This window comes from Rhipicephalus sanguineus, chromosome 11 (genome assembly GCF_013339695.2).
Source record: "Rhipicephalus sanguineus isolate Rsan-2018 chromosome 11, BIME_Rsan_1.4, whole genome shotgun sequence".
NCBI lineage: Eukaryota > Metazoa > Arthropoda > Arachnida > Ixodida > Ixodidae > Rhipicephalus > Rhipicephalus sanguineus.
In genome coordinates this window covers 133095129-133120972 of record NC_051186.1, presented here as the reverse complement: position 1 = coordinate 133120972, position 25844 = coordinate 133095129, and the positions used below count along the sequence as shown (strand labels likewise).

General features: G+C 49.2%; 2 protein-coding genes across 6 annotated transcripts in view; both read left to right on the top strand.

Moving 5' to 3' along the window:
• The window catches only part of LOC119374538 (histone acetyltransferase KAT5), a 59136-nt gene extending 45168 nt beyond the window's left edge, over window positions 1-13968 (top strand). For all 3 annotated transcript variants that reach the window (XM_037644678.2, XM_037644677.2, XM_037644676.2), the window contains 2 exons: window positions 105-357; window positions 11738-13968. In XM_037644678.2, coding sequence (XP_037500606.1) covers window positions 105-318 — 214 coding nt within the window. In that variant the 3' untranslated portion in view covers window positions 319-357; window positions 11738-13968. The remainder of the gene's footprint in view (window positions 1-104; window positions 358-11737) is intronic.
• Window positions 13969-14534: 566 nt separating this feature from the next.
• LOC119374537 (presenilin-1) overlaps window positions 14535-25844 on the top strand; it is a 34114-nt gene continuing 22804 nt past the window's right edge. The window contains exons 1-4 of one of the 3 annotated variants that reach the window (XM_037644673.2): window positions 14535-14774; window positions 18202-18467; window positions 19199-19340; window positions 21038-21105. In XM_037644673.2, coding sequence (XP_037500601.1) covers window positions 14616-14774; window positions 18202-18467; window positions 19199-19340; window positions 21038-21105 — 635 coding nt within the window. In that variant the 5' untranslated portion in view covers window positions 14535-14615. The other 2 variants (XM_037644674.2, XM_037644675.2) reach the window with 2 other exon arrangements.

Sequence of the window (25844 nt, the reverse complement as noted above, 5' to 3'; positions counted from 1 at the left end):
TTCTTTCTTTACATTTGCTGAGTGACTCGCTAAGTTTGATCGCGAAAGTGACCGATTGGAGATGCGATCCCAGCTTTTGCCTGCTCTCTTTCCCCTTTGTGCAGTGAAATGAGTGAGCTGACGAGCATCAAGAAGGAAGATGTGATATCGACGCTGCAGTACCTGAACCTCATCAACTACTACAAGGGCCAGTACATCATCACCCTGACGCGAGAGGTGATCGAGGCGTACGAGCGGGCGGCCCTCAAGCGGCCCCTGCGCATCGACCCCAAGTGCCTGCACTGGACGCCCAAGGATTGGTCCAAGCGCGGCAAATGACCGCCGCCTTCGTCGGTCGCACGCCCCACTCCGCAGGAGGTGAGTGTGCATGTGGCGTCTTTGCGTGGACGAAGGATGAATATCAGCACACAACTAAAGCCCTTTCCGTGTAGTGTCTACTTTGTTTACATCTTAGTAGCGCAAGTCCTTTGTACTCGGCTCATGGTAATGGGTGGTGTTAATGCGGCAGCAATGATTTACTCAGGGATGCAACAGCTGCGCCAATTGCGCCAATTTGATACAATTCCTTATTTTTGCACCAAGCTGAGCCAAAACCGTGAAAGTTGTTAAAATTGCGCCACGCTGCGCCAAAATGCCCGACCAGCTTAAAATTTTCTCAGTTGCGCAAATTTGAGCGAGAAATGGAGGCCGTGTTGGTCATCTGCAGTGTGGGCATCGTCATCCAATACAGACGCGCGGACCTTAACCCTAACCCCCCGCGAAAGAAAAGAAAAAAGTCCGCTTCACCGGAAGGACGAAGCAATGAATGTGATAGCAACAAATTGTAATGCTATACCAAGTGAAGCTGGCAGCAAGCTCTTCGTATCCGATCTCGCATAGGTAACTCTACAAAACGTTGGTGTAAGAGAATACGGTGTTTCCAGGGAAAGATGCTCTTTCTGCGCAGCGTTTTCGCATTGAGGGCGCAGGACGTAGCAGGATATACAAGCTGCCCGCTAATGGCTGCCGACATAGCGCGCGCGCCAGCAATCGCGACCGTGCCCTTAGAATCAAAGTTCAAAAGTTGCTGCTCGAGCGACAGCACCCCCCCCTCCCCACCGCCCCCTCGCGTCTTCTCATGCTCGTTCAAGACGGGCGGGGCATTTCCTCTATGCTTCGACGGCAGGCTTCCCGAGCGGAGTGGTGTTATCGCATGCGCCCTCCGAGCGACGGAGATGGGCTGGCTCGTTTGATGTCTGCTTCAGCCGGGTTCGTCGCACGCACTCGCGCGCTTTCACCCTCGGTAGAACATACTATGCCTAGAGATATGTCATCAATTTGGACTTTATACGGGAGATGACGGCAATAAATCGTCGAGAGTGTCCATATAGTTGCTATCGCAATAACAAAGGACAGTGGTTCTCAAATTTCCTTATGCTTGTATTATTGCGTGCAGAACGCTTTTTAAGCCACTTTTGCCGCATTACATTGGTGTCCTGCGGAAAAGCATACTGAGATTTAGAAGGCGCTATTAGTACTAGCTGTCAGGGACACAGCACATTTTGTTCCTTAATTACCCATTCGTGCACGCGCAGTCTAATCACGAGTACTAGTATGATCGCTGACGTCTAAAAAATTATTGGCAATCATTTGGAGCTGCTGTGTACGGCGTTTCTGCGGCCTTGAGAAACAATAGACAAAAGCATATGCCAGTTTTCTTTTCTCGCTACCCCCACTTGCTTCTGCTTTACGAATCTCTCAAATTTCCAGGTTGCGAGGTTCGCAGGTCCACGTTACCATTTCCAGTGTCTGTCGAATTATTTGACAGGTCCTGCAAATGCTAATGTGGTCTTAGTCATTGTTCGCACTGTGGGGTGGCTCAACATACTGCTTTTATTGAAATAGCAGTGTTCACGTGCATTGTGTAAGAATTAGCTGATGTTGAATGGTTGTTACGTATTTTTGTTTTCTTTTCTAAAAGTAAGCCTTCTTTGTTATACTGCTCCAAATTTGGGATTTCGGGCTAAAAAATTCAGGTTTTTATTTTCGCAACCTGCTCCAAATTTGGACTTTTGTGCTCCAAAAGCAAGATTTTGCTGCTTCAAAAATTGCTCCAAATCCTATTTCGGCTGTTGCACCCCTGTTTACTTCATTTGCTCTTAAGGGGGGACGTGGGTCCTAAATTTTTTTCTTTATTTTTGAGTCAATATGAACCAAACTTCACTGTCTTGACCAGTTTTGTATGCTGATTTCAAATCTGTAATTAGTTTTTTAATAGCTGCACTAGTTCAAGAGATCTCGAGGTTCGAAAAAATAATTAGTGCCTGCTTCTTACGGGGCTTTTAGGCAATTTCGACCTACTAAAACCAATATGTAAGTGCATGGGCCCAATGCCCAGATCATGCTCTAGGGGGTGATGCTATTTTTATTCACCTGAGAGCACTGTGAAGGTCAGAAAACACATGAACACTCACTGGTGGTTATTTATTCTGATTCACTCTCATTAGTATCTTTAATTAAAATTTGTAAAATGGTGCTACAGTAATGCAAATAGCATCACCCCCCAGGTCGTTTCAATACGAGTAAAATGATACCAAATTTGTGATTTTTACTCAGCAACAACATGGAAAAAAACCCCGTAAGGCTGAGTGCGTTGAGCAAAAATATCAAACTGAGAAAAACGCATTTGAAGTTTCAGACAACTGTAACTTTTCTGGAAGTGCAGCCAGAGCACTAGTGGTTATATCATTTGATAGGTTTCTTCTTCACGAGAACAGCCATACCAAATATGTGACCATGACCTGCCAATGTACTGGCAAAACCTTCTTATAAAGTCACATAGTGCACCCAGTACCAGAGTGATAAACTCCACCTTTAGCAATTCATAGGCCTGTACCAATTCCTTGCAAGCTAAACAAATACAAAATTTGTCTATGAATGTGGCTTTGCAACAGGCAAATAAAATAGACAGAGAGATTAAGTCTAAAAAGCACGTGGGTTATTTATTAAACCAAAAATCTGTTATTATTGTCCAGCAATAGCACTCGGCTCAACAGCAGGCAAGGGCTGTAATCAGGGTCCCCTGCTGGTTTGTGTCATTTTGAAAGTCTGTGCTTGGTGTCACTACTGTATAAGTGCTCCTTTTGCAACTTCCAGTGTCAGTTTTTAACCTTCTCAAGGCTGTGGAGCACAAATCAATTTCCCGAAAGTGTAACACGGCGTCTCTGCAATTCCGGTGTTGCTCCGTCAGGTCGTGGTTGAAGCGACTACCGTTGCACCCTTGTCGAAAGCATTGGTGGCCCTAATTTAATGCATTTCACTTCAAATGACATTAATTATCTTAGCACCACTATCACCAGCTACCTTCTACAAGAAACGCTTCTCGCGCGAGTCGCACCTATGATAATGAAGCACAGGCTTTGAAAGCAGCCTATACCCTCTGCCTTGAAAAAGGTCATTGCTTGGGCCGAACTCGGAACGAAGCACAAGCCGAAAGAACGTTTTTATCACGGATAAATTCACGCGGATAAATTCTGTGCCATTTTCCTTGCTGCCGTTTACCAACATCCAACGGCTTGAACTTCCGCTGCTTCGTTGCGCGCTGCGATGCCAAGCACTCCTCCCGTCGCCGTATCCCGCGCACTCTGCAGTCCCGCATAGTATGCCATACGAATGCGGTTTCCAATGCCACTGAAGCGTTGCCTAATGATCCGATGGCTGCAGCTTGAACAAGGGGAACCGGGCGGTTCTCGTAGGCTCGACGCTCCGGTAGCGACAAGTAGTTTCCGCATCGCGCCCTCGTATGCTTGGCGCGTCTTCTTTACACGAGCATCTCAGGATGTGCCAGCACAAAATAAGATAACTGTGTGTCGGCGGGCCACACGAACACGAGCGTAAGCAGAGGAAGATGACACTTGTAACAACACACGAGCACACGACACCGGCAACACGGCAGCCGTGAGCGCAGAACAAAAATACAAAAACAAAATGGCCGCCTCGGGTTGTGCCAGCCAATGGGAGGCGCGAGAGAAGGGGCTCGCCTCGCGCGCGCGCGCTCTGGCCAATGAGCGTTCTACAATGATGATGATGATGATGATGACTTGGGGCTATTCCCTTTGTATCGGGCGGGCAAGATTAATTTGCCCTAGCCAGCGAAAAAAAAAAGAAGAAAGAAAAAAACACACACACACACACTCACAGCACCGTAAATAAGTCTGTACGGCTAATTCACTGCCGCTGCGTCGCTCGCCACCACCGCACCAGCCTTGCTTTGGTGGTGCAAACTGCTGCATAGTTCACTGCACCAGCCGTTTCATCGCCTGCGTGCAGCGCCGTGTCACTCGTGCGCGCAAACCCCAGTGCCTCGGGCAGAGTAGTGCCCTCTCGCTGGCGGGGGCACAGAGACGTACAGCGTAGCACAAGGTGGGGGATGGTTTCCTCTTCCTGCTCGCACACCCGGCATAAAGCCCTCGTGTCGTCGGTAGCTTCGTCGAATCGACGGCGGTACACAAGTGTTCGCAGTGCCCCAGCCCGCGCTTCAAACAAAAGGCCGCTACCCCCATTTGTGTCGTAGATGCGTTCCTTTTCTATAACACTTTTGTGCTTGCGGTACTCCGTCAATGTTGTCTTGGAACACATCGCCTTCCGCCACTTTTCGTTTTCTTCTTCCCGTACTTGTTCTTGAACGGCCCGAGCCCATTGGCACTCCCTGGTTGCCGTCACGGGCTTCGCGAAGAACCCGAACTTTCGGCGGAGGGTGTGCAACCGCGCAGCCCATTGAGTCCTCGTTCCGGTCAAGTGTGTGTAGCGGAACAAGCGCCGTGCCCACCTGCGGTCGTTCATGAGACGCAGGCGGCCCTCGTAGGCGATCTTGCTCCTGGCTTCTCCAGCCTCATACGACGACCACCCCACGTCTCCTTGAATGGCCTCTATGGCAACTCGCCCATGGCAGCCCAACGCCAGTCGACCAACCTCTCGCTGCCCTCGCTCCAGCCACTGTCTAGTTCCTGACTGGAAGGTCAGCACAGCATTGGCAAACGAGAGGCATGGGACGTGCACACACTTCCACATTTCTCGGACCAGCAGGAAGCGGTTGCAGCCCCAGAGACTTCGCTTGCGCAACACGTTCGCCGCTTTGCGTGATGTCTGACGGATGTTTTCCTCGTGGATGTCTAGGACATGGCTCGATGTGCTCAGCTGAACACCGAGGTACCTGTACTCATCTCTCCGCGGAATCTGCCCACCCTCCGGCAGCGACACCACCGCCGATGTGTCCGTGCCTGCGAACACCAGCACCGCTGATTTCTTGGCGTTGAAGCGCAATCCGAGTTTGCTCAGGTGATTTGCCGATAGTGTGACAAGATGCTGCAGTTCTCCCACATTGTCAGCCATTAGAACAATATCATCGGCATATACCAAGCCCGGCAGTCTCCAGGGCACGGGTGTTCCGCCATAGGAGTGAGCTAGCGAGAATCCACCTCCATCCTCCAGCAGCATCCTCTCCAGGCTGGCTGTATACAGCATATACAGCAGCGGCGACAATGGGCATCCCTGTTTGAGACCTCGCATCACCTTCACTGGTTCAGCTTGAGCTTCGGCAAAGCACGCAACCACCGTATTGTTCGTGTATAGTCGGCGCAGTAGACTGACCCATGTCTTCGGCATGCCAATTTGTGTCATACAGTGAAACAGCGGGTCATGCGGTACGCTATCATAGGCCTTGGCGACGTCGAGAAAACAAGTGTATAGCCCTCTATTCTCCTTGCGTGCTATCTCGATAGCCTGTGTGAGCACAAATACATTGTCCTCGAGGCGCCGTCTGCTTCGGAAACCATTCTGTAGCTCAGTCAACTTTTCGTCGTGTTCTGCCCAGCCGCTCATCCATGTCTTTAAGATTTGTGCGAAAGTTCGGTATAGCACACTTGTAACTGTGAGCGGTCTGTACTCACGCAACAGCCCTGCATCCCCTCCTCTCTTCGGCACCAGGATTACTCGGCCACAGAGCCAATCCTCTGGTATCGGTTTTCCTGTCATAATGCCCGAGAAGATGTCCGCCAATTTCTGCCTTGCCTCGTCCCCGAAGCATTTGATCAGCCCCGCAGGTATGCCATCAAGCCCTCGGGCGGTGTGTGCTCCTATACGTGCAATCGCTCGGTCTAGAGCTGGACGGTTCACTTCCCATTTCACGTTATTGCTCAGGCGGTATTCATTTATGGGGTGGTATTCGACTGAGTCAATCTGTTCGCCGCTGCCGACATCGTACAGTTTACGCATGTGATCCGCTAAGTGCCCGCCCATGTCAGATACTGGTTGTCCCGTATCCTCGTGCCGGATTTGAGGTACCTTGGCTTTGCCATCTAGAGATGACACGTAATTCCAAAACTTCCTGGCCCCGTTGCGACCGTCCGCTGTGAAAGACTGGAGTTGACGGCTATTGTGCTCGGCGATTTTGCTCTGGACAATTGTTTGCATAGCCTGTTTGCAGGTCAGGTATTCCTGCCATGCTTGGAGAGCATCACTTGCGGAAAGGGTTTTCACAGCTTTCCTGTGCAGGCGGTTCGCCGCTTTTCGCTCATCCAAGGCTTTCCGCACCTCTTCATCCCACCATCCTTTTCGCCGCACCCCTCCACGGGAGTTGGTGCGAACTTCGTATTGCCGCATTAAGCGCTGCAGTTCCTCCACGTACTCTTCATACTTAAGAGGTTTGGAGGTCTGCAGGTTGCTGTCGAACTCCTTAGCAATGTCTTCATAGGCCGCCTCAGGTAGGAATCGTTGCCCAGGCTTCCGGTGTTCTCGCTCTTTTTTGCACCATGTGGATGAGCAGATAGTTAGCCTGATCCTGTTGTGGTCGCTCCCAATGCTGAAGTCTCCCTCCTCATCAATGCTGATGTGCTTGACTTGACACGCCAGTCGCGATGAGACAAGCACATAGTCGATACAGGTACGACTGTTTCTGGCACACCATGTAAATTCTCCTTCGCAATCTGGCCGAAGGTTTGCTACTTCTAGGTTGTGCCTCCTTGTACATTGCTGCATGAGGTCCCCATTGAAGTCTAGGAAGCCATCAATTTCTTGGATGTGTCCATTGAAGTCTCCCAGAATCAGCACTTCACTATCCGTCCCCCAACGCTGGATGTCCTCACTGATGCACTGCATAACTCGAACGTTGCCGTCGTGTTGTCCATTCGTGACCGTAAGATAGAGTACACACGCGATTGTAGGAGTCCCTGAGATCGCTCCACGGATCCACATGTGTTCGCTACACTGGCATTTTAGTTTTTCCCACACTTGCCCACTCCGCCATAGAAATCCTATGCCGCCACCTTTGCGTGCTTCCCCTTCGCGGTTGTTGCCGGCCCATTGCCACAGTGGATTAACCGGTGGCTCCTCCAGTTCGCGAAGATGCGTCTCTGCAACTGCGTAGAGCTCTATGGCCTCAGAATCCAGCACTCCGTATAGCTCCTCTCACTTGCTTGGCTTTCTTGCTCCATGCATGTTTAGGAAGCCTATATTTGTGGAAGTAACTCTCGTGCGACGTCGGCGTCTGCGTTCCGTATGCACTCTTACTGCTTTAGGTCTTGTGGGTGTACTTTGAGCCTGGGAGGTTGCTGTTTCCTTGCCATCTGAAGGAGCGCCTTCCCTAGGGCTGCCATTATCGGCGTAGTAGGTTTGCCTGTCAGCCATGTCCCGCTCGAGGCCGCTGCTCGTTGCCCTAAAAAAGAGCAGAGTCTGCGGCCTAGACGACTACCAGCTTCCTGTGGTCTATATGGTTGTTGATATAGATCCACTACGTGTCTCCTTCCCCCTGGTATCACCAGCTCTACTCTTGTTCCCAGTTCAGCACATATCCTGCTAAGGCATTGGTTCCATTTTTTACGCCGTGCGTCCTCACTTGCTTGTCCTGGTAGAGTTTCTGGCATCCCGTATATGACAAAGAAATGGCCACTTCCTCTCGTTTTCCAGGTCAGTATGCTGTTTTTTAAGGTTTGGGCTACCTCCTCTGGCGCCTCACCTTTCTGCAGGTTGATGAGACCTGCGTGTAGGACTACCATGGCTTCAGGTATGCCCCATATATCTGTCGCAGAATCCACTTGAGCACTGATCTCTTGGATAGAGGCACCATCACGCACCCGGTAGTGAACTTGCTTGTTCCAGTTTACCGTGCGAAGGACCGCGTGTTTCATCCTGGAGGCACTCTCGTCTCCATATATAAATACATGTCGGTTCTTTCGCCTGGCACCTGTCATGTCTTTCTGGTGTTCTTGCTCTGGTGGAGTGTCAGCAGGGGACCCTCCTGGTGTTGTCACTTCTTGCACTGGCGGAGTGGTAGTCTGTACGTCCTGGTGTTTTCGCCTCTTGCATATGTTGGGTCTTCTTCTTTTTCTTCTTCTTGCCTTTCTTGCTTAAGGCAACTTCCCATGGTTGTTCGGTTTGCAGACCTTCTGACCCCACCTTCTGAATACTTTCTGACACCTTGTCTCTCTTGTCTGGGTTCAGATCACTCATAGGACGACCTTCTACATTATCGACTGCTGTTGCGCATCCCGATTTTCGTCTCGCGTTATCCTCCTCTGCAGCGCTGTCACGGGCTAAGGTTTGATCTGCGGCCTCTGAGCCTGCTTCCAGAGAAACTTTCCGAAGCTCATCGACCTGCACACGCAGAGCTGTCCTCCAGTCCCTTTCCTCGGCTAGCTCTTTTCTTAGTGCATGCCTCTCTTTCGCTGTGTTGTCGATGTGCTCTGTCAGTCGTGTTGCGATGTTATTCAGGGCCAATCTCCATCCCTTGTCTATCTCTCTTGTCATCATCAAGAACTCCTCCTTCAGAAGCCTCATCCTCTCACAATGTTTGCATAAATAGGTCTGTGCTGCTTCCGCTTCCTCGGTTGTCGCGAAAGGCGTGTGCTCTAGCTGGATCCACATTTCGCATCCATTGCACATCACCCATCCAGCAATAGGCTCTTCGTCTGGCCATGTCTTGCGAGTGTTTTCTGCTTTCTTCGCCGACTGCCCTCCGCTATCTTCAGCGTCTGTGTTTACCACATCCTTCGTTGACGCGGGGATTGCCGATGCCGGTTCCACCTGCACTGTAAAGTGGTAGGTCTCCGGGTTCTCGCCTTCCTCACGAAGTGCATGTGAAAGGCGTTCGATGAGCACAGCTTTCAAACCCGTTTTGTCCAAACCTCTCTGATCGAGTTCACTGCGTAAGTCCGTCACACGAAGTTCAGACAAGGTCCTAGTCACTGAACCAGTGTCGTGAGACGCCAGGGCCATTTTAACATCCACACCAGCCGCGCTCACATCCCCCACTAGCGCCATCTGGTCCGTTTCGAGGGAAGTAGTCCGCTGCTGATAGGCTAAGCCTACCCCCTCGTCCGTCACAGTAAGCTGCTCGGTAACGGTGGGGACAGCAGACAAAACTCCACGAACCACTTTTCAACGCTCAGTACAGCACTCCACACACATCGCGAGCGAATTCACACACGCATTCATATACACAACTCCAGTCACGCCGACACCTCAAACACATGTGTTCGCCATGTGCTCGTCGTGTAGAAGCGAAGCGCCGATCGCGGCCGTTCTGTTGCAGCGACGCCATTTTGAAACGCGGCAAAATGTACACAAAGAAAACAGCTTCAAAACAAGCCAAAGATGGCGGCGATCAGCCAGCTGCTGCGCCCGCGGCGCGCGCGCGAAGTTTGAACAAGTTTTGCCTGTTGAGATGCATTTTGCGGCTCCCGTGGCGTCTTAAAAATAAGCTTTAACCCATTTCCCGGGTGAAATCGGCGATAATATTTTGAGGGCAGCTGCTTAGGGGTTCAAACATGCCTAAAATGCGTTTTTCTGAAAACTGATTTTCTGTCCATTTTTTACTATTCTAAGACCCGCGTCCCCCCTTAAAGGGACCGAAAACTGCCCAGAACCTGAAATGAGATGACTCCACTGATGGAAAGATTGTCCGTCGCATTGACTCAAACCAACCCCGTTTTTTTCGTAAGAGATGGATTTATATTTTTATTTCTTAATTGAAAGTCACGCAAAATGACCTGTGCGCCTCTGGCGCCAAAAACATGTACGATCCGATGAACCCGGCCACGTGACCGTTTATTGCTGTACACGGCCAACAATTTGTTTGTTAGTATTGAAATATTGTTTGTTGCTTTTTATTAAAAAGTATTACTCCATAAAATGTACATATAGGCCTGCGTTAGTGGTATGCATCAAAGTGGCGCTGCCTTTGCGTGACGTAATGATCCCATGCTCGTCAGCGCGTCTTGAGCAACTTTTCAGCATGCTCATGCAACCGTGCACGCAGTTTCCAGGTCACTATGGTTTTGGAGCGACATAGTTTTGCTACGTACATTTCGTCTCAGAAATGAAGCGCGCTGCTACTTGGCGCAGCCGCGCATATGCGTAGTGACGTTTTCAATGACTTGGCTTGGCTCGTGCATCGAGAGAGTAACGACGCCGGGACAAGCCACCCATGACACAGGTGTAAGCAACCTTGGATGCACGCGCACACAACGCAGTACACATACAGGGAAGGTGTATAATGCCACATCATCTCATTGTAACAGCTTGTTATTTTAAAAACTAGTTGAAAAGCTACAAATAAAGGTGGTTAAGCATAGTCACAGGAACTCCTGCGAAACCAGAACAATAGCTTTAACGATTCGCGAGAAGAGCTGGTGGCATCGCTATCAATTCTCAGCATTGCTGGAGGAAAAGTATGTCAGTGTTTAGAGCCTTTCAGATCGAAAAATACTGCTTGTAAAATAACTACGTGCTTTTAGGATTAACTACTGCAGCTACAAACACTGCGAAGGGTGAGCTTTCTGTCGGGCCGTAAAAAAAAATGGGTCGAGAAAAAAGGTTGTTGGTTCCTTTAAGTATCATTTCATAACTATCACACTTGTATAGACCATGCGGTGGCGCTGTAATTGGGTGTTTAGTTTCGTGTCATAGATGACTGCTACTGCTGTTGCCACTGAGTTTTTGCTGGTGTGTGTACTGTTTGCCATCCTGCAAAGAATAAGAAACAGTGTACTGATGACCTGCATCGCGGTTAATTGCACAGAAAGGCACAAGAAAGGTGGAATAAATTTTCGTCAGTTTCCTGCCTACCAAGACCTTCGCAAAAACGGCCGCAGCTGCAAACCGCGAGAACTCTCCTCGTACACCAACTCATTGTTATGTGGTAAAAATTGAGTGGTTCGCGTGGCTTGCCTTATCTAACAAAACTGAAATTGATTAGCTTTGTGAAAAGCCCTTCTTAGAGCCACTGCATCTTCCTGTGTTGCAGCCACCCCTTCTAAACACGTTTAAGGCACACGTTTAAGACACCCCAAAGCACAGTGCTCGCAGGCAGCTTTTGCGCCAGATGTGGTTGCGTGACCACAGAGGGTAGTGGCGAGCCCTCGGTCGCTTACTTGGCGGAGCCTGTGTGGTTTGACGTCGCTATAAGTGCCTATATATTGATGGTGCCGACCGTTGTTTACTAACATGAAGCAGGTCTATAGCAAACATTGTCTAAAATAACATGTAGTATATATATGATATGCCTTCTGATTCACCCGTTGCTGTCACCATAAATTCCAAAAGACTGTTTTCTTTCTCGTGTAGCAGCGCATTGCCAAGGTGACACTCGGTGAGCTAAAGTACACTCACCCAAAATGGCACTAAGTTTGCCTGTGTGACAGGGGTATCAGCGGTATGCCTTGTTTATGAACAGCTGGCATGCCTTCTTTTTTTTCCTTTGCAGTGACAGTGCATTTGTCCACCGTCGTGCACCGGAGTGTTTTCCGCATGCTGTTGATGCCAAAGCCCATCGCCTTTCTGTCTCAACTCCCTCGATCACCTGCAGCAAATAGTGACAACGTGTTTGCAGCAATGGCGGCGCATCAGTCATCCCTCCGACTTCTGACAACGCAAGCTCGGTCATTTGTGTGCGTGTGTATGTGCGTGTGCCCCATCTTTTTGTTGTTGTTTCTTTTGACGTACCCCGGACACTTCGTGTTGCCACCGAAAATCATCGCCATTTCAAAAAGTTCGGCTCGCAAAATGCCTTGATACTCGCATCGAAGCGACGGCATCATTACCAGCGTTTGTGCGAACGAGTTTTGTTGAGTTGATTTAGGTTTACAGGGTGTATGGGAAACACGCAAGTTCTCTGTCGTTGATGTCACAGTCACAAGTCTGGCATTCATTTCTGCGTCATTCAGTAGTACGCAAACTAACGCAGACTATGCAAGCGCATGCCGTAATGACCGTCTGCGCCATCTGCTGGTGATCTGCCCGCTGTCAATAGCCTTGCTTGTGCATATGCACAGATTTTTGTGTTTGCAGCTACGTCAGGTTGCCGCTTGTGCTAGTGGCTTGCTGATGCTTGCTACACTATCATTATCACAATATTAGTGCAAGAGGTGTAGCTGGGTATTGGAGTAAACTGAAAGGTGTTAACACTTCAAACGCTCCTTGCAAAGAATAGCAATGGCGTTCACTGCTGTGACGGCCTCTTGCACCAAGAAAACTATAATCTGCAACTCCTTGTCGTGCCTGCGAGCACGAAAAGCCACACATCTGCACAAGCAAGGCTCTAGACAGTTGGCAGATCACTGGCAGATGTGGTGCAAACTGCCGTTTCATCATGTGTTCGTGTGGTTCGTGTTATTTTGTGGTGGACTGCTGCTTCAACTAACATTCTTGGGGTAGGTTTAATTAGCTGCCAGGCACAGCTAGTGATTGGTCAATGCCTTGGCTGTCATCCGACCGACCTTTTCGTCAAGACCAGTTGTGAAATGCCAGTATGCATGGACATTCCATTGAATCAAGCAGCTGATTAAATTCATCTAATTGATTGGCAGCCGGAGTCGCGAACACTTTTACATCATCCACACACAAAAGCTGGTGCCAATTTAAGTGTGCTTTTGTTTACAGAACCCCACCGTTTACTGTTACTTTTGTTTGTTTTTGTTTATTTGGGGGGGGGGGGGGGTCTGTTGAATGATGGCTCTGGGAATGGTGCCTTCAGTTTTCAGCGCAAGTCATTTTGCAAGCCGAGCTCTGCCACTTCGCTCAGCCAGTCTGAGAGTTGCTGTTCGTCGTCTAGACCGTATCGTCTTTCATCGTCGTTAGGATGTTATTTAATTGCACCGTAAAACCCCCCATCGCCACCATTTCAGAAGCAGCAAAGATGAGACATTCGGAAGCTTGATTCTGTGGCCATTTGGGGAACTTGCTCTTCATTCTGCTGATCCCCTTTTATATAGACCTTTTTCTTTTTCCTTGGTTCTTGTGAAGGGCCACTTGGGTTCTCCGTGTGCAAAGGTTGTTACTTCAAAGGTCTCATCAAGAACGACGAGTGGATCCGATTACCCAAGTGAGGTTGAGAGGTAGCGTGCGTTCAGCTTGGAGAATAATTAACTCTCTCTTCTTGTATGTGTGCCTGTTGTAAAAGACAGACGATCAATGTCCCCTTTCCCATTGAAGTGTGATACAGTTTTTCTTTATCAATGCAACTGACGTATGCTTGCCATGCTGTCGTCTCTGTTTGCCGTGTTCAAAGCCCTGTGGTTCCGAGTCGTTGAAGAATGCGTGCTGTTCCTCGTCGTTACGTGGTGATGCAGCTATGTCTACAAGTGGAACACCTTTTTTTTGCCACGGTACCTGGTGTACAAAAAAAGAAAAAAAAAAACAGCTCCAAGCTTGTTTTCAGTGTGTGGTGGTCTTGTGGTGTGTGTACAGTGTAGGTGTCGCACTCTTTCTTCGCAGTCAAGGACAACATTAAGGGAGAAAAAGCCAAAAAATATTCATTACATATTATTTTCTTGTATAATACCTTCCATTTCTGTACATACATTACACTCTGCATTGCCTTCCTGCCTGGGTTGGTACTTACTGTAAAATGTTGTACATAGCTTGCTTCTTACCTTTTTTTTTTTTTTAATGCGACGCAGCGCGACCCTTAGGTTAATAAATTTCTGTAAATACAAACGTGACTGGCTGTCTGAGTTCTTCAAGCGCACGTTTTGGTGTGACATTGTGTCACTACCAAAACGGCTCGACATTTTCTGTACTGATGAACTTTAAAGGCTTTCTAAAGCCTTGTTGAAGGACGCGCGACGTTTTAGAGGATGTTCGTGTATGTTACGGGACGTGTTCACAGGGACGAGGTTGTTTAAAAACAAAATATAGCTGTAATGTGAACAATATGCGGCGCACGAAAATGCGCGGAACTGCTTTGCGGCAGCAACTAAGCAGGAAAGATCGCCGAGACAGCCTTTTTTTTTTTTTCAGAGCCAACATGGCTACAGAAACGCACGGATGGCTGTACGAGTATTTTCTTTAAGCTACGAGCATCGTGAAACGTAAACGGGTTGTACTGCAGCTCGTTGCAATAAATGAAAGAAGAAAAAAAAAAGTTCAGCAACAACTCCATAGACTAATGGCTCTGGCTTGGCTGCGTTCGTCTCTCCATTGGATTTCTCGAAGCCGGAAGCAAACGGGAGCCGACCGGAAGTTTACGCCGCCATCTTGGGAAATCCGTCTCCCCTTTTCTTTCTTTTCTATCAAACTTTTACGATACCTCAATGGCGTACGGGAGAACCACCCGATATCGCGTCTAAACTCAAGCCCCTTTTATGATCGGCAGCGATTCGGACTCGCTGAACGAGTATCTCTGCCTAATGGAGCCCACTTCGACGTACGCCGACTTGGGAAGAAACACGGCGCCCGTCAAGTTTGATCCACCGCGCTTGAGCCGGAAGCGTCGAGAATTGGTTGACTCACAGCTGCAGCAGGTGTGTTGTGTAGTGCGTGCGTGTCTGTGAAGCAGCGGGGAGCGACCAATCGGTCGCGTTGCGGTTTCGCATCGGTGGATAGCCGGCATCCCATTGTTTTCGCGATAAAGGGACTATCGAGTCTTGTTCCGCCCCGGCTTCGTTTTCCTCTTTCCCTGCGTCGTTCGCATCGTCAGCGGCTTCATCGCTCGTTCGTGATTGCGGGATCGTAGGAGCCATGGAGGCAGTAGACGAGCACCGTTTAATCGAGGTAAATAGATCGAACCCCCCGTGCGTGAATCACAACGTCAGCCGTGAAAGTCCGCAGCGTAGTGTTTACACAGCGTGCTCATGCTCGGCCTAGAGTGGTCCGCGAAAGATTTGGGAGTAAACACTGCCGAGAGGTGCGTGTTCTTGGATCGCTTTTAGTCGACGACTGACGACTGCCTTTTAACGCATTATAGCCGTTGCGTTTCGAATGCTGCTTGGTCAGAGTTGTGTATGTTTGCTTTAACCTTCGCCTCCGCCGAATAACACTGAGGTCCTTTCATTCCTGCGTATGTGAGAGAACTCCCGTCTGATTCGGGACGGTCGCGTATCGCATCGCATGCACCCGTAAAAGCTTCGTGGGCAGCTCGAAAGAGTGGTTTTGTTAATGTCTCGGAACATTTGCGAAATGTATTTTGCCCTGCATGCAACATCATTGCGCGGTGTATCAATTTTGTCGGTGTTGCACGCAAAGCGATAGTGTCGCATCAGTTGCTTCTACGGCAGTATAAATCGATCGCTGCGCACAAGTCCAGATAAACGCACATGTGACCGCATAACATTTGAATCTCTGCCTAATGTGTGTGCCCGCCGCTGCAGCTTGGCAGATGAGGTGTCGCGCTGCTAAGCTCGAGGATGCGGGTTCGGTTCCCGGCTGATGCGGCCGCATTACGATGGGGCGAAATACTAAAATCGCCCGGGTATTTAGATTTACGTGCACGCGAAACAAATCTCGAGTGATCAGAATCAAATTGGAGGCCTCACACTAAGGCGTGCCTCATAACCACATCTTGGCTTTGGCACGCACGTAAAACCCCAGAATTTAATAATTTTGTATGTATGGTTACCTGAATTGGGGGGGGGGGGGGGGTAGTATAACATTATAATGTTTACCTATGTGTAAGGTTTTCCTATTGGCGCTTTCCTGTTGTCACTGAATTCCATCCTGGATTGTTGCGAGTGCTTGCTCTGTCACAAGTTCAATGGGCAAACCAGCTTGCAGTATTTCAAACAGTGTACATTCACTTGTGCTAGTGTGAAACATATGCAGACTGGTACTTCGTTATCAGGGAGTTTTTAGATTTAGTGATCTAGTGATGGGCATAACGCAAGGACACTGTTAGCATCACAAACCCTGCTTTCATTCTACTGTAAACCGGTCTGGGTTCTTTAGTGCTCCCAGTAGTTAGCATATACTAAGTTTTTGCATTATGCTAAGACATTAAGCTGAAACTTCCTAATATCATCCTAATCATGGGCCCTGTAGAACTGCCTCACCGCAGTAAGCAAACTCCAATTATGCCATCTTTTGCCTTCAAAACTTACTAATCTCACCCCATTTCCTGGTGTGCCATGATTGATAGCATTTCCTTTTGCCTCATCACTCATTGTGTGTGTTGATCTGATACACCACTGGTTATCTGTTCCACTTATGCAGCCTGGCCAAGTCATGACAACTGATAGCACGTTTTGTGCATTGTCATAGGTTCTTGCGCTTCTCTTAGCCACTCCGTGGTGCTTGAGTCAGCCACAAACCAATGACAGGTGAACAGAGTTAGACCTTAAGCACTAAAACTACAAGTTAATATGCATTCATAATAGTTATAAAACATAGACAAGACAGACAGAAGGCAGGAGAGCATTCATCCTTTCTTCAACCTTGTTTCTGTCTTTTCTTGTGAGTCGCAGCACCACTCATTGTAGTGGTCCGGTAGGTGTGGCTTAGTGCTTCTGAAGTCACGGGTTTGATGAGTCACGTGCCAGTGTTATGTCAGACACTGAGCTACCATTTTGACGTCTTTGTAGTCAACTTGCCTTGTAAACCCACGATATGCACACAGCTACTCAAATTACACAATGATGTCGATCCAGCTCGCAAGTCTGGTTCAAAGTGAAGAATTAGCAGCTACTCGCTGACTGCTTTGCATGAAATCAATTCCCATGCAGTTTGAGATCTGCTGAAATTCTTAACTCAACTTCTTAAGTGGTGGACAAAATTGGCAACAGTGTCAGCAGAGTACTGGCCTCGTGTCTTCTGGGGATGGTAAGACCACCAAAAACAAGTGGTGACATTGCCATCCTTTCTCAGTTGGATCCAGATGGTATTTCTGGCAGAAAAAATCAATCCAAACAATCTCGGTCTTTATTCACACAAAACTCTCAACGCCAACGACATTATTGCGAGGGGCATAACATGCTACAAAACAAATCAACAGACATTTGATTCACAACCTAGGGCGGCAACAAGTTCCAGTCGGATATAGTACGCAGAAAGAAGGATTTTAAAGGATCTGTCCTAGGAGACACTCCTTAAAGCAGTGGTGCCATCAAATTTTGATGCTATAACAAGCCTGTTGTGGGTTTCCTCTGTATGCAAGGACACTCCACACGAAGGGTCGGACACAGCAAGCGTTTAGAATATATTTTAATTCTCTTCCAAAGTGTACCTAAATGCCCATTCTCCCGATCGAGAACCATCGCTAGCATGCCAACACTGACGTAGATCTATAGGAGGGGCAACATAAGTTGTAGTGACGTCACACCAGATCTGCTGTAGTGACGTGAGTGACCTCCGCCACCTCTGCAACATACGTACCGGTATAGTACGTACCGGCAAAGCATCAGTTGCTGCATCACTCACCGAGTTTCGATCACTTCCTGGCTAAGTGCGTCACAGCCTTGTGTGGTCACGTGACCAAGCCCCCTACACTGCTACATCACTGCCCAACCTCGGCGCCCAGAAACCGAAAGTTGTCCACATAAAAAGGCGATATTACATTATTTAGCGAGAATACGTGAATCTTGGTGCGTGTATCATGCTTCCTGGAGCTATCGGGAACACTTACAGCAAAGAACGCGCAAGCCACAAATTTGGTGGCACCACCTCTTTAACCTTAAACTTGTGATCTCTTTGGGATGACAAATAATGCAGGGGATGCAGATGATGCCAGTGTGATGCTTGTGTGGTGAGTTCAATTGCTTGAGATGAAGGTATTTGCGCGTTCACTTAGAGAAGGCCATCACAGAGTTCTCTTCATATTCGTCGCACCATCAAATTGACCGTGTCGCCCCAAGACATACCTTGCAGTGCTTGATTTAATGCGTTCTAGAGCTTTAATTCGTACAGAGTGGGATGGATCCCACACAGGGCAGGCATATTCAAGTCTCCCGTTCTGTGCAGCCAACGGGTGATGAAGAAGTGGAAGTGGCCTTCTCTGGCGGGCCGGTTGGCCGCGAAGGTCGGGATTCGGGTGGCGCCGCTTTGGCGAGCGGCCGTGGCCGGGCCCCATCGTGGGGTGGCGAGGGTGGTGAGGAGGAAGAGGAGGAGGAGCTCAAGTACGGTGCCAAGCACGTCATCAAGCTGTTTGTGCCAGTGTCACTGTGTATGCTCGTCGTGGTGGCCACCATCAGCTCCATCAACTTCTACCGGCACACCAACACCTACCTGTGAGTGCCCTGCTTGACTTTTGACCGAGTTTTTTTTCTTACCATCGTCGGTGTTGTAGTTGCCTTAACCTGACGGTGAAGCCTTTGTTTATTTTGATAACTAATTCACGGTGCTGTCTTTCAGACTACAAAAGCCTTTCTTGTGTGCAGGAAATTGAAAGAGATGAACCTGATAGGACATAGCATTTCACTTTAAATTTCTGTTTATTTCATTTCTTTCAACTTTCATGCCTTAAAGAGTTTTTTGTTCTCTTCTGAAAAGTGTTTTACCGACAATCACAAGCTGCCACCTTGCCGCAGTGTTCTCATATTGTGTGGTGTTGCACACGTTAGTTCTTCCCCTGTAGGCATGCCAAAGTGACAATTCGCACTGTATTTGTGACTAGAAATGGCCTGTTACATACCTGAAACAAACGGCTCTGTGTAGCTTGCTGTGACATCTCAAGCACATCCGAGTGCACACATTTAGGCTGTGTGAAGAAGGCTTTTGTCAGTGTTCCACCTCCTGTGGTACCTGCAGAAGCCAACATGGTCTCTCACACAATTGCTATGAAGGAAAGATTAGCATTACGGAACGTGCAAGCATAGTGAGTGCTCCCAATGGTGGTTCTTGCTCAGGCTTGCTCTTGAACATATTCTTTTGTTATATAAGTGTAGATTATCTGCTGCCATTGGTAGAGGATGCCTTTATTCCATTTCCCACACATGTGAGTTGCTGTCTTTCTTTCCAGCGTGTACACGCCGTTCACCGACCAGACGGTAGACACGGGCACCAAGGTGTGGCAGTCCTTTGCCAATGCCTTCATCCTCATGGGCGTCATTGTGGTCATGACCATCCTGCTCATTGTCCTGTACAAGTTCCGCTGCTACAAGGTTGGTCCTTTCACTACAGAGCTTTACTGGGAGGCATAGCAGCACTCTACCCAAGGATGTGGTTTCTGCGTTTGTGTGTGTTGTCTTTTTCTGCATACCAAATGACGAAATGGAGGGAGCACTTTGGTATTGATGATTCTGTCACGATGAAAGGCAGGACAGAAAGTGAAGGGTTTTACCGTGTGTACCAAGGCTTTCTGCATTGTTGTTGTTGGGCAAGCTGAAAACGGTGGCACTTTCGACGCTTGCTCAAGGTTGCGTGATGTGTGATCTGCCTGGAGACGCGGCCAGACGGAAGCTACAACCAAGTAAAACTTGTTCTTGGGCTGGTTGGTACATGCTCACTGAAATACAGAAAAAGATGCAGGCATACCATCAAGGAAGGATTAAGACAGAACAGAATGGGGTGTCACTTGCAGCTAACTTTATTCTCAAAAAAGCAGCGACATGCATAGCCGTAGCAACCATGCACAAAGCACATTGCCTCACACGCTCGTCAAATACACTGGATAAGGGGAACGACAAGAATCACTTAATCTGGAAAAGATTGAAAGAAAATAAACTCGCAAAACATTCGTTTTGGGAGTAGCATGTGTGCTTTTCATGCGTCAGGCTACCATTACTCTCACCAAGAACAGATACACTGGAAAACCCAAGCTCACGCTTGCAGGAACCGTATTGCACAGGCAGATGTGCTGAAAGTTGTTTCTTTCAGTCTTTTCTTGATTAAATGGCTCTTGTCGTTGTCCTTATCCAGTGTATTTTGACGAGCGTGTGGCGCGATGTGCTTTGCAAATGGTTACTACGGCTATATATGTCACTGCTTTTCTGAGAATAAAGTTAGTTGCAAGTGACACCCTATTTATTCCATTGTCTTAAATCCTCCCTTGATGGTATGCGTCTTTTTTTGTATTTCAGTAAGCTACAACCAATGCAGCTTGGTTGATAGGCTGAAACGAGGGGCAATGTGGAACGTTCGTTTTGGGAGTAGCATGTGTGCTTTTCACTCGCAATGTTTCTCATCATGTCAATGTTGTGCTGGCCAGTGTTCACAGTAATCAAGTGAACTTGATAATCTTATGCCTTTTGGTCCATTATATGACACTTTAGTTCGTAAGCTGAAATTCTCTGCAATTTACGCTGTTCGTGAAACTAAGAGCCTTACTTTGTGCGGTACGAGAAAAGTGTTCTTTATATCTGTCAGTGCATTGCCTCTCATGCAAAATTGCAATATATTGTTTAGCAACTTTGGATCATACGTATTCCCAAATGTCTTGTATGTTTTTTTTGCCACATTTTTTTTTTCTTTTTAAACATGTGAACGAGGATTTTCTGCAGTATTATGATGTAATGGTTATCGTACAGTGCACGCTTACGTTTGAGTTATGGGCATTGTTATATAAATGGAAATGAACTAAAGTGGACACGTAATTTGAAGGTAGTGGGTTCTTGACCCATCGAAGGCGAAGGTGTTTTTTTGTCCACTTTAGTTCATTTCAATTTGTCATAATTACGAAACTACAGTTAACTATGAATAAGGTCCCCTATGTGAGAGTTTGGAGAAGTATGTTCACATACGGTGTATAGTTTGACCTGTGCAACACTGCGTATCATTTCAACACGGCTGTCCCTTCTTAGTTTCATATTCTGTGCAAACCTTAAGAAGTGTGTTCCATAACAATGTTTTCCCTGTGCAGGTAATTCACGGATGGCTCATACTTTCCTCACTCCTGCTGGTCTTCCTCTTCGCTTACATATTCCTGGGGTGAGTGACTCAACTTCAAAGAACTTTGATGTATAGACTAGCCCTTACTTATTGTTCTTCAGTTTCATTGTTGCCATCTATCCACCAAGGATTCCTGCATTGCTGTGGGCACAGTTGACTGCAAAAGTTTACAGACTGCGCAAGCATGTGGCTGGAGGTCTCTTCGCAAAATTTCCAGCATGTCAGCTGCCATCGAGAGCAGTGCTGCACTCAACATGCATCTTTTCCTTGATTGACAGCCTGTCTAATTTCTTGTGCTGCTTGAATCTCTTCTACATTTATTTTTTTGACACAGCTGCCCTTCAGCAACCATTGCTATGTACTAGGGATGGGTGAATAGTAAATTTGAGGTTCAAAGCGAGTAGTGGAATAATTTCAATTCGAATTGTATATATTGTCACGTGGTCGTGACGTCGACGAACACAGCAGTCGGCGTTTGTAGGATGAAACTGTTTATTTGGCCGAACTTGTGGCCGGAAAATGAGAACTAGAACTACAGCAATGCACGCTGTACAATGATAGCGGCGAACAGGGCGTCGTCCGTCGATCAACTGACAAGCGATCAAGCGCGTCGGCTTTTATACAGGCGCTATCGAACTTTCCAGCAATATCGCTGGTGGCGGCGTTATCTCTTGACAAAACTGGAACATTCGCGTGCGGGACGCAATCTTAACAAACCGATCTACTACAATCGCGACGCTTCTAGAACACTACTTCGCGGACAGCGTCGAGCGTTGATAACCGTCCCTGCCGGTCAAACCCGAATACATCAAAACAAGACAAGAAGTGGGCGTGGCATTGCCCCCCTCTGAAAAAAAGCATCGTCCCGATGCTTATGAAAGAACATAGAAGAGAAAAAAAAAGAAAACAAAACAAGTGCATACACAAATAAATTACAATTACGAAGGAAAAAATAGAGTCCCCAGGCTCGCTAACGCGCAAAAAACGGCTTAAGGCGCACGACATGGACGACTTCAGGTCGCGCACGGCGCCGCTGAGAGTTCGTAATGCCGTCAGGGGCAACCTCATAGTCGAGTGCGCCGAGGCGTCGAAGTACCCTGTACGGTCCGAAGTATCGTCGAAGAAGCTTCTCACTAAGTCCTTGTCGGCGTATTGGCGTCCATACCCATACACGGTCACCGGGTTGGTATTCCATGTGGTGTCGTCGAAGGTTGTAGCGGCGGCTGTCAGTCGTCTGCTGGTTCTTTATCCGTAGGCGGGCGAGCTGTCGTGCTTCTTCGGCGCGCTGTAGGTAGGTGGTCACGTCGATGTTTTCCTCGTCGGTCACGTTTGGTAGCATGGCGTCGAGCGTCGTTGCCGGGCTCCGTCCGTAGACCAACTTGTATGGCGTCATCTGCGTCGTTTCCTGTACTGCCGTGTTGTACGCGAAGGTCACGTACGGAAGGATGGCGTCCCACGTCTTGTGTTCGACGTCAACGTACATGGCCAGCATGTCGGCGATGGTCTTATTTAGACGCTCGGTGAGGCCGTTGGTCTGTGGGTGGTACGCGGTGGTGCGGCGATGGCTTGTGTGGCTGTATTCCAAGATCGCCTGAGTTAGGTCAGCCGTGAACGCCGTACCTCTGTCGGTGATGAGAACCTCTGGGGCGCCGTGTCGAAGGACGATGCTCTCAACGAAGAACTTGGCTACCTCAGCGGCACTGCCTTTGGGCAGGGCTTTTGTTTCGGCGTAGCGGGTGAGGTAGTCGGTAGCCACGACGATCCATTTATTTCCGCAAGTCGACGTTGGGAACGGCCCCAGGAGGTCCATCCCGATCTGCTGGAATGGTCGCCGAGGAGGCTCGATCGGCTGAAGGAAGCCTGCTGGCCTTGTGGGCGGTGTCTTCCGTCGCTGACAGTCTCGGCACGTCCTTACGTAGCGAGTGACGTCGGCGGCAAGGCGCGGCCAGTAGTACTTTTCGTGTACTCGTGCGAGCGTTCGGGAAAGTCCGAGGTGTCCAGCCGTCTGGTCGTCGTGCAGGGCATGCAAAATTTCTGGTCGCAGTCCCGAAGGTACAACGATAAGGTAGCTGGCTCGGGCCGGAGAGAAGTTCTTCTTTACGAGGACGTTGTTTTTCAAAGAAAATGATGCCAATCCTCGCCTGAATACTTTTGGGACGACGATGGTCCTGCCCTCCAGGTATTCCACTAGACCCTTCAGTTCAGGGTCGGCTCGCTGTCGTTCGGTGAAGTCTTCGGTACTTATGGCTCCCAAGAAGCTGTCATCATCCTGGTCGTCGGGCGTTGGTGGGTCGACGGGGGCACGAGACAAGCAGTCGGCGTCGGAGTGTTTCCTTCCGGACTTGTACACGACAGTAATGTCAAATTCTTGAAGTCTCAGGCTCCACCGTGCGAGGCGACCTGAAGGGTCCTTCAAGTTAGCTAGCCAACACAAGGCGTGATGGTCGCTCACAACTTTGAAGGGCCTGCCGTAGAGATAGGGGCGAAACTTTGACGTAGCCCAGATGATGGCGAGGCACTCCTTTTTTGTTGTGGAATAGTTGACCTCTGCTTTAGACAGCGACCGGCTAGCATAACTGATAACCCTTTCCAGTCCGCCCGCCCGCTGCACAAGGACGGCGCCGAGTCCTATGCTGCTTGCATCGGTGTGAATCTCCGTATCAGCGTATTCGTCGAAATGCGCAAGTATCGGAGGTGTCTGCAGGCGTCGTTTCAGTTCATGAAATGCTTCGACTTGCGCTGTTTGCCACCTGAATTCGACGTCGGTCTTCGTGAGCTGCGTTAGTGGCTCGGCGATCCGTGAAAAGTCTTTGACAAAGCGTCTGTAATAGGCGCACAAGCCGAGAAATCGGCGCACGGCCTTCTTGTCGGTGGGTGGCGGGAAAGCGGCGATGGCAGCTGTTTTCTGCGGGTCTGGGAGCACTCCAGTCTTGCTGATCACGTGACCCAGAAACAAGAGCTCCTCGTACGCGAAGCAGCACTTTTCTGGCTTCAGGGTGAGCCCGGAGTTCTTGATTGCTTGAAGTACGGATTGAAGTCGCTGGAGGTGTTCGTCGAAGTTCGAGGAATACACAACGACGTCGTCCAAGTAAACAAGGCAAGTCTGCCACTTCAAGCCAGCTAATACAGTATCCATGACTCGTTGGAAAGTCGCAGGTGCCGAGCAAAGACCGAAGGGCATGACCTTGAACTCGAACAGGCCGTCCGGCGTTATAAAGGCGGTCTTTTCTCGGTCTCTCTCGTCGACTTCTATTTGCCAGTAGCCGGTCTTGAGGTCCATCGACGAAAAGTAATTCGCGTTGTGGAGTCGATCCAGGGTGTCGTCTATCCGTGGGAGAGGGTATACGTCCTTCTTTGTGATTTTGTTCAGGCGACGATAATCGACGCTGAAACGTAGGGTCCCATCCTTCTTCTTCACTAACACCACGGGAGACGCCCACGGGCTGCTGGACGGCTGGATGATGTCGTCGCGTAGCATTTCATCGACTTGTTTCTTAACGGCCTCCCGTTCCCGCGTCGAAACCCGGTAGGGACTCTGACGGAGTGGTCGAGCATTTTCTTCTGTTATGATGCGGTGCTTAGCAAGGGGCGTTTGTCGGACCCGCGACGACGACGAGAAACAGTCCCTGTATTCCTGCAGAAGGCGTCGAAGCTGTTGCTGTTGGCGAGCGGGAAGTCTTGGGTTTACGTCGAAGGGTGGCTCAGGGATCGTCGTCGCAGCTTCGTCAGAATCTAAAAAGGCAAACGCATCGCTGACGGCCAAGATTCCTTCTATGTATGCAATCGTCGTGCCCCTGCTCAGGTGTCTATTCCTGGCTGAAATTCGTTAGCATCACGCTTCCTTTCCCTTCATACAGCCGAGCAATGCCTTTTGCGACGCAAATGTCACGGTCTAGCAGCAAACCCTGATCGCTCTCGATGACACCTTCGATGCATTCAGCCGTTTCGGTGCCGACGGGAATTATGATGCTGGATCTAGGAGGAATGGTGACTTGATCCTCGAGCACGTTGAGGGCATGTTGACATGGGTTCGTATCCGGTGGTGTCGCTTTCTCCTGCGATAGGGTTATCGACTTGGTTCTTAAGTCGATGACGGCGCCGTGGTCACTTAGGAAGTCCATTCCAAGTATCACATCCCTGGAGCAGTTTTGTAGGATTACAAAGCTCGCAGGATAAGTCCGGTTGTTGATAGTGACTCTCGCCGTGCAGACACCAATCGGCGTTATTAGATGGCCTCCAGCGGTACGGATCTCGGGGCCTTCCCAAGCAGTCCTAACTTTCTTCAACTTTGCTGCGAACGGCCCACTGATGACGGAATAGTCGGCTCCAGTATCGACGAGAGCGGTGACGTTGTGGCCGTCGATCAGAACGTCGAGGTCGCTAGTCCGCCGTCTTGCGTTGCGGTTACGTCGTGGCGTCGGGTCACGGCTACGTCGGTTTGCACCGCTGCTTCCGCGTTGCGTCGTCAGGTCTGCTTCCGGTCGCAAAGTTTCGTCTTCGGGACGTCGACATCGTTCGGCGTGCGGCGGGGGCTCGGAACTTCGTCGCGGTGTCGTCGTCGACGGCGGAGGATCTTCAGCATTTCGTCGTTCAGCAACCGCACCTCCATCGGTTGCTGCCCTTAGTTTTCCAGATACGGGCTAGGCGACCGGCCCCGGTTTGGGCCAGTGTACTGCCGGCGGTGCGGTGACATGTAGCGGCCGGGCGACGGTGAACGGGAAGGTCGTCGTTCTTGCCACTGTGTGCCTGTGAGGTAGTCGTCGATGTCGCGAGGCCGT